Raw genomic sequence first — 12,802 nt, 5'->3', positions numbered from 1 at the left:
TGAATTTGGTTTATTTCTAACCCAATTCTTAAAACCCCCAACTTAGTTGCTGTTGTCCTCCCAAGTAAATTTTGTGTACCTTTATCTACCACATAGAAAATTGCGTTTTCTTCTCTCCCGGCTAATTTAATGTCGGAGCGGAAAGATCCCAGCAGTCGCAAAGGTGTTTTAGATCCATAGGGGAAGAACTTTTTCTTTGGGTCTTTTATTTCGTCAACTACCCTTACTCCCATATCCTTCATTTTTTTCCATGTCTTATCCGTAATTAAATTATTTTTTGATCCTGAATCTATCATCATATTAATTTTTTATCCTCCCACATCACAGACCACCATGTCATCTCCGTTTATATTAAATAGATACTCGACTTCTTCGGTTTCAGAGTCCTCTTCTTCCTCTATAATATTTCTTACCTCATGAGCTTTAGGAGATTTTTTAAATTTCTTGGAAAACTTTTTCTGTCGAGTTTCATCATGTTTTATGTCCTCGTGTTTTCTTTTCAGGTTCTGACTTTTGCATTGCAACTTAAAATGCCCAATTTTGCCACATTTTAGACATTTTTTTCCTCTAGCAGGACAGTTTTCACTGTTGGACAAATGTCCCCAGCTCCCGCATCTATAACATTCTTTCCCTTTTCTGTCTGTCTTCTCTTCCACTTTATTAATCTCTATCGGCACGTTCTTTTCTTTATTTTTGTAATCCTCTAATTGCCTGTTAATAGCCTCCAGGGCATTAGCCTCTGAGATAATGTTTTCTATCGTCATATTATCTCCTCCCTTAAGTATTTTTTTCCTCAGTTCTTCTGACGCACATCTCTCTATGATTTGATCAATCAAATGATCTTCTACGTTATCAAATTGACACTTCACCGCTTGTTGTCTAAGGCGCACCAAGAACTTCTCGAATTTTTCATTGTTTTCTTGTTTAATTTGTCTAAAGGTATGCCGTTCAAATCTTTTATTCTGCTTAGGTGCGAAGTAATTGTCCAATTTTTCAATGGCCACCTGGAATACATCCTGCTCACCGGACTCCTCTGATCTTACGTCTGCCCCTGGTATGTTAAAAAATATTTCCTGTAGTTCAGTTCCCCCCCAGTGTAACAAACTTGCTCGTTTTTTAGCAGCAGTCTTAACACCTGCCGCTTCCAGGTAAATATACAAACTCCTCTTCCAACGTTCCCATCGTGTACATACAGAATTGATATCACCTTCGCAGTCAAACTTTTCAAGCGCCAGCGATGGTGTTGTCATTGTTGGCTTCCTGTTGACAAAAAATATTGACTGTAGCAGGCATTAAACAGACGTCATCCATTTAATCCTCCTCAGTCTACGTCCTTCCATCCAAGTTTCCATCTGTATATATAGATTCTTTTTTTTATGCATATAATATATTGTATATACATTGATTTATGAACTGTAGTAGGCACTAAACAGACGTCATCCGTTTAATACTTCTCAGTCCTCATCCTTCCATCCAATTTTTCATTTTTTTTTTTTACATATAATGTATTGTATATATATAGATTTATGAACTGTAGTAGGCACTAAACAGACGTCATCTGTTCAATCCTTCTCAGTCCGCATCCTTCCTTCCCAGTTTCTCTGCATTTTTTTTTCCAGGTATATTACAGTCATCATCTGCATACCTATACATCTAAGTCGTAACAGCCATCACGCTTTACAACATCTTGCTTGGTACTATAGGTTTTGATTTTGACATATTTTGCATACATTTAAATTTTCACTTACTGGACTATTTACTCTCCTATTACTGGACTATTAAAACCTAAGTAATAAAATCATTTTTTTTTTCCAAAAGTCATACAGTGTAAAATAAAAATGTATGTATCTTCCTTTATTCGAAATCACACAATGACTAAGAAATAGATATTTACTGTAATGTCAACGCCAGAAATTTATGTGACCGGACTATTATATTTCGATTGTTCTATTAGGTCAACATCTCTATCGAATAGGTACCTTAAGAAAGCAAACTTAAACAATGCCATAATCAAAACATTTTATGAAATACGACCCTATGTAGTGGCATAGAGTGAAAATAATAGCAAAGTTATAAGTAGGTAGGTACTATTACCACTATGGCGTTATGTCCTTTTAATTTCTTAGTTAGGTTAAGGTAATTTCAAATCACTATATAAACGTAACCTAAAAAAATCAGGAAACAAATAATATTTATTTTGTTAAAGTATAAGAAGTCCCTGTGAGTAGCACAAGGTTCAAATTCGCATGCCGCTGTCTTGAATTACAAAGGTACGCTGCGCGCTCGCCGACCGACATCGACAGGTCGCGGCTCGATCGTATTTGTATTATAACCTATACAGTATACTGCACGGCTTTTGTCATCTACGCTTGAGTTGTATAATAATATATACGTTATTCTTACTTATTTTATCTCTTGTAACCTTTTAGTAAACTTGAGTATTACTACGTAAGTACTTACTACGCCATGCACACGCATGTTTAACTGTTTATGCTATCTGTTCAAATTAGATGTCCGTACATTGTTGATCTCAAAATAACGACGTAAATACAAAGACATGTATTGATTTACGATCCTTAAACACATTATGTTGCTACACTTTTATTTGAAACCAGGTAGGTGTGTATACATGTATCTATTCCTTTGTATTTAGTAATTTTGAAATGTCACTAAGTTATATAAAAGTATATAATAGAATGACTTACCGATTCAGCCCGTCGCCAAAATGTAGTGTTTGTTATTACCTACACTGTATCCACTAGTTCCACTACACAACCATGAATATCGGCTCCTCGGCTACGCTACGTGACGCGACTCAGCTTCCTCATCTTACATGCGACTGCGCGCTTGCAGCCTCGCAGAGTCCGTGTTCGTGCGCAGGAGACGACAGATATACGCATCTCTTTCGCACGTATACTACAATACGTACGTTGTATTCGAGATACGTGTCAAAAACTTTTTTAGAAATTTGTAAGGCGCCATCTCGCTTCTTCGTTCGTTTTTTATCCCGTTCTGGTTTTTCAATTTTATATAGTAGTGTACCCTATGATGGGCGTGGAACCAGTAATGGGACAAAAAACCACAAATCCTGTAAAATAAGTGTCTAAAAGTAGTTTATAAACACTGCCTGTATATTATCATAAATAAGAATCCTAGAGCTGTTTCAGTTTGAATTTTTATTAAATTTGGTTGTATTTTAAGAAATTGGCGTCAACCCAAAAGTTGTCGTGTCACTGAAAAAAAATACCACTACGAATTCTTAACAACTTCGCTAAGAGAGGTGAGTTAATTTATTAAATTTTAATTAATTAATACTTGATGAAAACTAGAATGTGCTTTGTTAATTGCATTTACCATGAGATAAGGTATACAACATACTATGTTGTGACTCCACAGATGTAAAAAAATAGTGGTATTTGGCCCAATCCCATTATAGGAGCTCTAAAACTGCATACCTCCTATAATGGGACAATTTACATAATGATGCTTGCCATGCCATCATTTCATGTTTAAACAATACAGAAGTAAATTTAGTTACGAAATATGTCAACCAGGAGGTACGCTCGGACTTCGGATAAATTAATATCGTTTTTTAGTGTGGGTCAAATCTTGGTAGCCGAGTTTGAGCCACTTTCCCGTTTTCCGATTGAGTTGAAATTTTGTATTCGTAATTAAATATGCAAATCGGATGATAATGCAATATTATGATAACATGGACCAGATCTGATGACCTATTTCACTATTTTATACTGATAGAGCAGTGTCCATTACTGGGGGGCCCATTACTGGAGCTTTGGTGTCCATGACTGGAGAAAAATAGCATAGTTTTAATTTGTTAAGTATGTGGAAACTCATTGCAGTATCTTTGATACAACACGCCTAAAACATGAAAGACGGATAGGACTTTCATCTTTCAATACGCTTAGCGGTAGACCATTCACATGTATTAGGGAAATATCACAAATACTCCAAATTCCCTCTTAAATGTCCCATGACTGGTGCTGTTACTATATATATGATGATGTCTAGGTACTGTACTTACTAGTTACTTAAAAAAATGTGTAATTTTCATACACAGCATTTTCAGCTAAGCTTTGTTTTTTTAGTTACTACGGCATAGGCTAACCAAATTGACATTTACTGCCGTTGTGAATTCGTTAGCTATTGCTCTGCATCTTATCAATTTCTCCTATAATTAACACAATAATGTACCGTGGAACAGGTTTTTGCAGTAAATTTTTAATAAGTAACCTATTTAACTGCCTAATGCAATTAGTAGACCCACAGTCGATGCCCTAATAAACAAAAACATAAAAAAAAAACAATGTTTAAATAGCATGACTTTAATCAGTGCTTTATCAATAATAATAAAGCTACATACCACACACATGCCTATCGATCGGTCTTTGACAAACCTAGTAAGTATATTAAGGCTAGAAATTTGACTTTATCGAGCCCGACATTTATAAAGAAAAAAAATATAAGAAAAATATAGGTACCTACAGTAGGTACCTATATTTTTCGTAAGTAACTTAACTCAGGAGAGTTCGGGCTGACACGAGAGGATGCCCAGGATCGTGCAAAGTGCATGGAGAAAAACAAGTAGGAAAGTGGACCCTAGTAAAACAAGACGGAAAGCGGGCCCGGATATCTCTATTATCGCTATACAATCTATACATAAGTAAAAGAATAAGAAAAATATGGGCGTCGAATTTCGATTCGGCTCGTGCCATTGAGTTTATCAGAACTTATCTATGATACTTAGGTATATCATTTGATATCTACCAAGTAAAGGAAAACATCGCGACGAAACCGGACTAGTCCCAATAAAGTTTACCTAGTTTCCTTTTGGGTTGGAAGGTCAGATGGCAATCGCTCTCGTAAAAACTTCTTGGGATTAGTTAACAAACGAACGCCCGGCTTCGATGAGCCTTCGCTAAACGCTGGATAGGAAGCCACCGCTACTTGGACTCAGACAGCCGAAATATACATAGGTACTGAATGGAAACATACCAGTCCATTAGTTATTTGGTCCACATACACAATTGAAATTTATGGTTTCATCAAAAGTATCATAGGAAGATTATCAAAGTGTAAGAATTAATTTTTTTAATTGTAATTACTAAAAATTGTATTTGTTGTATGAACTTTAAATTTAAATCAAGTTTCCATACGCGCTTGCTCTCTTTATTGAAGTGCTGTGAATCGTCGACATTGAGGTAATACTTAGTTCGTTGGTTAGAAGTGCTTATAAGGTAGCAAATCAGAGAGGGAAATCTCGCCCTTTGTGAAATGCTAGCCAGTGAAGTTGCCATAAAAAATCTAAAAGATCATTTTAAATACATTCACTGTTTTGGACACTGTCCGATGAAAGTTTTAAACAAAATTGTTAAGATTTTGTACATAAACTGCCCATGCCCTGCAGCCCCAAAAACGCTTCATTTTAAAGTTATATACCTGTGGGATATTAACATTATAAGTGAATAACTAGTGAATCAGCGTCTCCAATCGATTTCATGGCAAAACCTAATAAGATCAGCTAAGCAGGCCACGGGCTGGCAGTTAGATTATACGAGTCATGGTTTAAGCACCAAAGAAAAATATGATTAAAATACTTACAATTATTGTGCTTTTCGCCGCGGGGCTCCAATGTAAAGGAATACCGGACGAAGTAAGTTAATTGTAAAATTCATTTATTATTTACCACATTTTACACTTGTAATCATTACCTAGGTATACTTTAATGGCTAAGTGTTAATATATTTCATATTAATATACCTACCCATGTAGTCTCTTGTACCATATACATAGTCATTAAAAGTACTAGGTACCTATTCAAAAAAGTTTGCAAAAGCTTAGGTAAATATTTATTATAAGTACTTAATAATAATAATATTTTATTTAAATTTGTATAATAATAATTTTCTTAGCTTCCGAATTATCGAATTATTAGTTATAGAAATGTAATGTTATCGTAAACTTAGGCTAAATATATTACTTAGTGTAAGTTTTGCATGCCAAGTGTGGCAGAACATGCATTCATGTAACCCATCTACTGACATGACAAATTGTACCATCTGTGTAATGTTCTAGCAAAATAAATGATTCTGATTCTGATTCTGATAATAATGAATCATTAATGCAATTTATTATTTTATTTAGGACTCGGCTCCGATATCCCCAGAAGAACGAACAGCTGGAGAATCCGATATTTCTCCAGAACAACGCACAGTTGATAAATCCGATACTTCTCCAGAAGATAGATCACTTGATAAATCCGATGATGCAGCAAGCGACGCAGCCAATTCAAGAAGTACACAAGAAAATTCTAGAGAAGGGACAGTAGAAGAAAAAGAAGCTAAGTCTAAGTCTGACACATCGGAAGCGACTGAAGAACGTAGCGCTGCAGAATCGGGAAGCTCGGAAAGGCACGAACGATCCACCGATGAAACCAGCAAGGAAGGTAAGAAGGAAGAAACCAGGTCAGCAGACGTTAATGATGGAAAAGCTGCCAGCAGAGCATCCAATCCAGAAAAATCTCCAGAATCTAGTAGAACAGGCGTTCCTTGTGGTAAGTGTGCAGGGACTTTAAGGAATTCTAAAGGAAATAGTGACTCAAGCCAAACAAGATCAGGTGAACAGGATAATGCATCGCCAGCAGAGTTAAAATCAGGAATCATCAAATCTGACACTGCTGAACGAGATGATGCATCACATATAAACATTAAAGAATCAAGACGAGCTCCAGAAGAAGGTAACATAGAAACGCCCAGTCTGCGAAGTGCAAGCGAAGATAATTCTAAAACCGGATCTGGAGAAAACAAGAACTCTAAAATAGCACCAGTTGAATCGAAAGGCGCTAGTGAAGACTCTCAATTAAGAACTGGAAACCCGGAAGAGAATGTACCAACTTCCGAGGATGCTGAACAAGACGCTAGATCAGATTTATTATCAGACGTCGGTGTTGAATCGCTGGTGAGATCTGATATTGAGGCTTTAACTGACATTTCTCCAGTAAAGAGTCTCAGAATTTTCCATCAAAAATCTCCTCTTCGAGATGGCACACCTGATTTGCACGAAGCAGCAGCAGAAACTAGAATGGCTCCAAAAGAAGACTCGCCACTGTCAGGGCTGCAGGTTAATTCTTTCGGTAATTAATTTACAAAATAATATTAATTTGTGACTTTACAGTCAGTGGTTCACAACTATTCACAAGCCAGGTGGAAATTTCGTAAATCGTTTCCTCTTAAGCGATAACTTTATTGTGAAATACTTGAGAATGTGAAGTTGTATCATAAAACCTCGTATAAACGTTTTGGTCAGTTTCGTGGAAAGATTAAGTACCGGACGCTATCGCATTGTAAACAAAACCGGTCAAGTGCACGTCAAAACCAAAGCATAATGGACCCTCCATTATGCCTTGGTTTTGGTCGTATCTTCATACAATATAAAAGCGATACAAGCAAAATGGCGTATCTTTGTTTTACGTCATTTTTATTGGCAAATAAGTTTCCTGGGAAAAACTCAAAATCATTTTCGTGAAAAGCATTCCTTTTGGCTTTATTTCAGATTTTTTATCCATACTCGATTCAATATTAAAGAGAGGGGGAACGTTATGTTTGGTATTCGGAGTGACTATTTTTTTAAGTATTGAATTAATTACGTCCTTAGCAACTTTTTTTTTACTTGCCTTGCAGTCTATTTTATTCCGATAAAATTATATCGAACAAAAGTCTAACAGATCAAACTATTGTTTTCAGGTAACAGCGAGACCGGCCAGTCCGAATATCCGTATTCGCCTTTAGAACATTCAAACCCCGATATTTCTAGCATGTTACCATCATTTTCTAATATAAATTCAAGAAATTCTCCAACTGGGAAGTCATTTACTTCACCGCAAAATTCGCTTCCACCGTTTGATGCAAATAAAACATATAAGTTACTGCCACCTCTATCATCGCCGGAAGGGAATAGAGGGGCTCTGCCACCGCTGCCACCGCTGCCACCTCTGCAACCAATGGAACCCTTTAAGCCACTGCCTCCGCTGCGCCCTCTAGAGTGGAATAGACCATTCGAATCACGACTATTACCACCGCTGGAACCAATGAGATTTCTTCCACCGCTAGAACACTTCGGAATGTTTAAACCGCTACCTCCACTTCGACCTCTTGTAAGAAATAGACCATTCGAACCATTGCCGCCACTGCCACCTCTCGAACCGATTGGACCGTTTAAACCACTGCCTCCTCTTCGGCCGTTAGAGCGTTTCGGACAAATCGACTCATTGTCACCGCAAGATCAGATAAATTTATTCAAGATACTGCAGCGCCTTCAACAACTGCCTCTGCAGCCTATTCAATCAAAGCCGCCTTCGTTTAATCCTTCGCCAACCATGTTTTCAGTGTTACGGGAAGCTCCTGAAGGCTCTGAAGGGTTTTCTAGAACTTGGCACCACGCCGTAGCGACGCCTACCACAGCTATGAGTTTTTCGAGAACGGTCGAATACCAGTAGACTTTCATAAAGTTAAGATTATTCCATGTTATTTTTACCACGTGCATCAAATATGTATTTTAAGATGTTGATTAAGTAGAATATTGCGTGAAATAGAAATAGAAATAGAAATAGAAATAGCGTTTATTTGCCATGAGATTGCCGTGAGAGTTTAATGATACTCTAGTTATAATTAATGTTTTTAATTTTACAAGTAAGTAGGTACATTTTTATATACATAGGTAATATCTTTTATTGAAGATGTAAATGATTTACTTAATAAATATACTTTACATCAGCTAGATATAACTTGATATTGTATTTAAAAAATAAGTTCAGAAGAAAGGCAAGGTCAATAATATACAAATAATGAATTACGGCATTTCATTTTGATTTCAAAACATTCCAATAGAATCAGGCAAATGTATAGAATATTAATATCCAGGGGTCGGACAAAAAGTGCGGATGACGTAAAAATGACGTAATCTTGCACATGGATTGATGTTTGAGTTTGTATTTAAACTTCCGTGTGACATGTAGTAACAAAGTAGTATTAATGAAGTAGGTAACGGAAAATTGCCACAATATTCGAGTAAAGATGACATTTTAGAGCGTTTTCTTATACATTAGTAAATATAAATTTTAGCTAAATATAATCGTGAAGATACAATAGCTAAACAATAACGAAGTCAATTTATTGTTCATCTGATTGACAATGTGTCAGTCAAAAACGTACTTACTCATTTCAAGTGGCGATAGGTATCGTTTAATAAAGAGGTTGATACATGATAAGTGATAATTGTTTATGAAAATCAAAAAAAAAAAAACTATTTGAAATCATCCTATAAGTGGTTTGACGTCATCCGCACTTTTTGTACGACCCCTGTTAATATCATACTTCATTACGTCAATGACTCAAAGTAACCAGCATTTTTAATTAAGTAAATTAGACCTGGATTCGTAATTAGGCTTTTTAAAATGATAACTGTTATTTGATTAATTTAATTGGCCATTTCCATCTGGCTAAGGGCACTTAATTGTGGGTCAAACAGGACCCCTATTCGACAAGCGACGTTTGACGTATCGTGTTGATCTCCCGTTGATGTGGGAAAAATCACAAGTTCTCGAACAGCCCATCGACACCCCATACTTTGATAAATTATGAAAGCCCTTGTTACCAACATTGAGGCATAGAAATAATCTTATCGAATTAAAATGACTGCTGTTGCATTTTGGTGGCACATACCATACTTGCTTTTAACATAGACGTATTATACTTACTTTTCTTTAGGTTGGTATGATTGGTAGTAAAACGTCAAACGTCATTTGAATTGTCGTGAACGTGAAAATACGTGGTTATTTTTTATTGTAATTGGTAAAATAACTTTAGCTGTTATTTAAATGGGGGCCGAATCTTTAAGGAAATGTGAAGTTTGTAGTGGGTGTGTAAGAAGACTAACTACTGACGCATTTTTGGCCAAATTTCCAACTTGATCCGAACAGGTCGGTAAACTGATGTTTGTATGCAATATTTTCATTTTTTACTTTGAGTCGTTAACAGTTACTAATTTAATTAGTTTTAGTCGTGTACAATCCATGATTAAAACGAAAATATTTTGTGAATAAAGTATTTTTAAGTAAAAAACTAAGTAACCTATGACACGAATAGTGTACGACCAATTTTATCGATAATCTCTTTATTTCAGATGTCGATTATGGGCAAAGCTGAGGAAAAGGAAATGAGGATTTGGCGTATTTATTTACCTATTCAAAAGCTGAATGGAAACAAGTTCATTTGTGGAAATCATTCTCCATCCAGTGCCTTCAATAAAAAGGGACCAGATTAAAAAAGAATGCGCGCGAGTTCAGCATATAGTAATATGCCTACTTGAATAATATACTATGTTATTTTTATCATGTAAAATAAAATTGTTTATATATATATAATGTTCTTTTATTTTATTAATAGGTAGTACAGTAGGTAAATACAGCAGCACGTATCGCACATTTATCGATATCGATAAACAGTAGGTACTGAAAGTGTCGAGCCCTAGCGTTGTTTTTTTTGTGTTGGTAGTATTGTGTGGTTTTTCTTTTTTTAACAATTATGGCCTGGATGCGAGATCTTTAAGCCTGTATTTGGTGTGTTGGGATATGTACGTTCATAATTCGGTTCGAGGATTGTTCGAGAGTGCCGACTCTTAAAACGTAGTGATTATATGCTCTTTGTTCTCGAATACGTACAATGTCAAAATTTGACATTTACAATCCACAGTTAGGGTGACAAGCAAACCAAACCGAACCACCTGTGGCGGGTACGGTTGCGCGCGCACTCGCGCATGCCTGTACCTCGCTCTATGTCATCGTCTCGGCACGTCAATAAGAAATGTCGATCTATTTTGCTTAGCCGTTGAATTTAATATTGTAAATACTGGTGTGCATCATTTGAACGTATGAGTGCTGTGCTCTAAAATATAACATTTGGTGTTTACATCAAAGACTTTCATTTCGTCTGTTACGAAGATCATAACCGGGCACTGCATCTCCTACACACCCTTAGTTTAGAGTTGAGTTTTGGTTGTACCAAATGATATTATCCACCGTTGATGGAATCAACACTCAGTATGCAATAAAATCAACTGTTGATTTGACGTGGACGCGAAATCTGACAGTTGTACATGTCGAATTTGGCCCCTAATCACTGTATTATGTCTTTCCTGTAGACATAGGTACACAAGAGTTAAGGGCTATAAAGGTTAATTTTCTTATTTAACCCTTATCCACGTGCCCACAGGAGAGAAAAATGTACAGTTCGCGCGAATACACTAGTTTTCTCTCCTGTGGGTAATAGTTAACAGCTTGTGGGCATGTAAGTAATGATTTTATCATAGTTCTCTAAATAAAAGGAGGACCTTTTCACGTGGATAAGGGTTAAATAAGAAAATTAACCTTTATAGCCCTTAACTCTTGTGTATGTCTAAAGGAAAGACATAACACAGTGATCTGTTTGACCCTTAATTATACAGTTTGCAACAGGAAATTTGGAAAATGTAGGCGCGAGCGTTCAATTTCCCATTCAATATTTGAATTTCGCGCTTTTACTGGCAAATTGGTTTGCCAGACTATAATATCACTCCCGTCGAGAAAATACTTTAGAAGTTGACAACCCTAAATAGCCGAGAGGGATAGTGCCATATATTAGAAGGGGATACCAATGATTCGTCCCATCAGTCGCTGTAAAACTTCGGTTTTGTGGGAAGTGTCCTTTCTGTACGGTAGTAGTATGTAGTATTATTTATTCTGTGCCTAATAAAGTTAGATATTTTGACGAAACCATGGACTATCGTGACATGATTTTTATTGGTACTTCGTATGCTCTGATATAGGACTTATTAGTTCCACATGAAATATGCACTTTACATGAACGATAACAACGACATTAAGAAGAAGATTTATTTACGTTTAAGGCGAAGTAGATTCAGACTACTACTAAAAAACTACTAAAGTTTAGATTTAGGTACTTTTTGGATTGATTTTAGGACAGAAACCCAGACTTGTCATTGATTATGGTTTCATTCATAGCCATAGATAATGTAAATTTTTAGGTAAGAAGAAGGTACCTTTAGTAGTTAGAAGATTTCGGTAATTAAAGTTATCGATTATCGTCCGAGTAAATCAGTAATATTTACTTGACTGCTTTATCACCCCTTGAACTGAAGCTTTCCTTCCATTTTTCCAGATTTCCTATCCTAAATAGATAATATTAGGTCATCAAGAGACCAAAGTTATACTGGGTCAAGCAGATCTTGTCAGTAGAAAAAGGCGGCAAATTTGAAAAATGTAGGCGCGAAAGGATATCGTCCCATAGAAAATTTGAATTTCGCGCCTTTTTCTACTGACAAGATTTGCTTGACCATCTATAGTTTTCGCTGCGAGTGCTGATTTAGAATTTCGAGGAAGCGCAATTCTAGGTACATAATAATAATCTAATTTAAAAATTGTAACCTAGTAGTCTACAGTTGCCTCCAGAAACTCGCGAACTAAATTGACATAATGAGTTTGACAAATAAAAAGGAATAGCAAAGAAAAAATAGTCAGGGGTATATGTCGATAAAATGATATCGATAAGTAAGATGCACTTACTACCCGTGTGATAATTATAAAGGGTTCACAAACGATTTCGATTTGTATGAATGTGACGAGAAAAGTGGTTGATTAGATTGTAAAATTGTGACGTTACCAATCAAATCAGGAGGTGCGGATGTGAAACTGACAAAGTTCAATGTTAATACGAAACAGGAGCTGAGTTTT

At 36.1% G+C, this 12,802-nt stretch overlaps 1 protein-coding gene across 3 annotated transcripts; it reads left to right on the top strand.

Annotated features, from left to right (window-relative positions):
- Nucleotides 1–5,519: 5,519 nt before the first annotated feature.
- On the top strand, nt 5,520–8,528 carry LOC134667331 (histone-lysine N-methyltransferase SETD1B-like). 3 transcript variants are annotated; one of them, XM_063524680.1, is made up of 4 exons: nt 5,520–5,671; nt 6,163–7,150; nt 7,761–8,006; nt 8,211–8,528. In XM_063524680.1, the coding sequence occupies exons 1-4, from the start codon at nt 5,603–5,605 to the stop codon at nt 8,510–8,512; spliced, it is 1,605 nt and encodes a 534-aa protein (XP_063380750.1). In that variant the 5' UTR covers nt 5,520–5,602; the 3' UTR covers nt 8,513–8,528. The 3 variants fall into 3 exon arrangements, with proteins under 3 accessions (XP_063380750.1, XP_063380749.1, XP_063380752.1); XM_063524679.1 differs by having other exon boundaries at nt 7,761–8,528; XM_063524682.1 differs by lacking the exon at nt 8,211–8,528 and having other exon boundaries at nt 6,163–7,137; nt 7,761–7,966.
- The last annotated feature ends 4,274 nt before the right edge of the window (nt 8,529–12,802 follow it).

This window comes from Cydia fagiglandana, chromosome 9 (genome assembly GCF_963556715.1).
Source record: "Cydia fagiglandana chromosome 9, ilCydFagi1.1, whole genome shotgun sequence".
Classification (NCBI taxonomy): domain Eukaryota; kingdom Metazoa; phylum Arthropoda; class Insecta; order Lepidoptera; family Tortricidae; genus Cydia; species Cydia fagiglandana.
Note: the sequence above shows the minus strand (reverse complement) of the source record. Positions and strands in the feature narration are given on the sequence as shown.

Coding starts and splice junctions, on each gene's coding strand:
- LOC134667331 (XM_063524679.1), top strand. CDS start 5,603: ATGATTAAAATACTTACAATTATTGTGCTTTTCGCCGCGGGGCTCCAA. Junction 5,672..6,162: donor GTAAAGGAATACCGGACGAA/GTAAGTTAATTG, acceptor TATTTTATTTAG/GACTCGGCTCCGATATCCCC. Junction 7,151..7,760: donor GCTGCAGGTTAATTCTTTCG/GTAATTAATTTA, acceptor TATTGTTTTCAG/GTAACAGCGAGACCGGCCAG.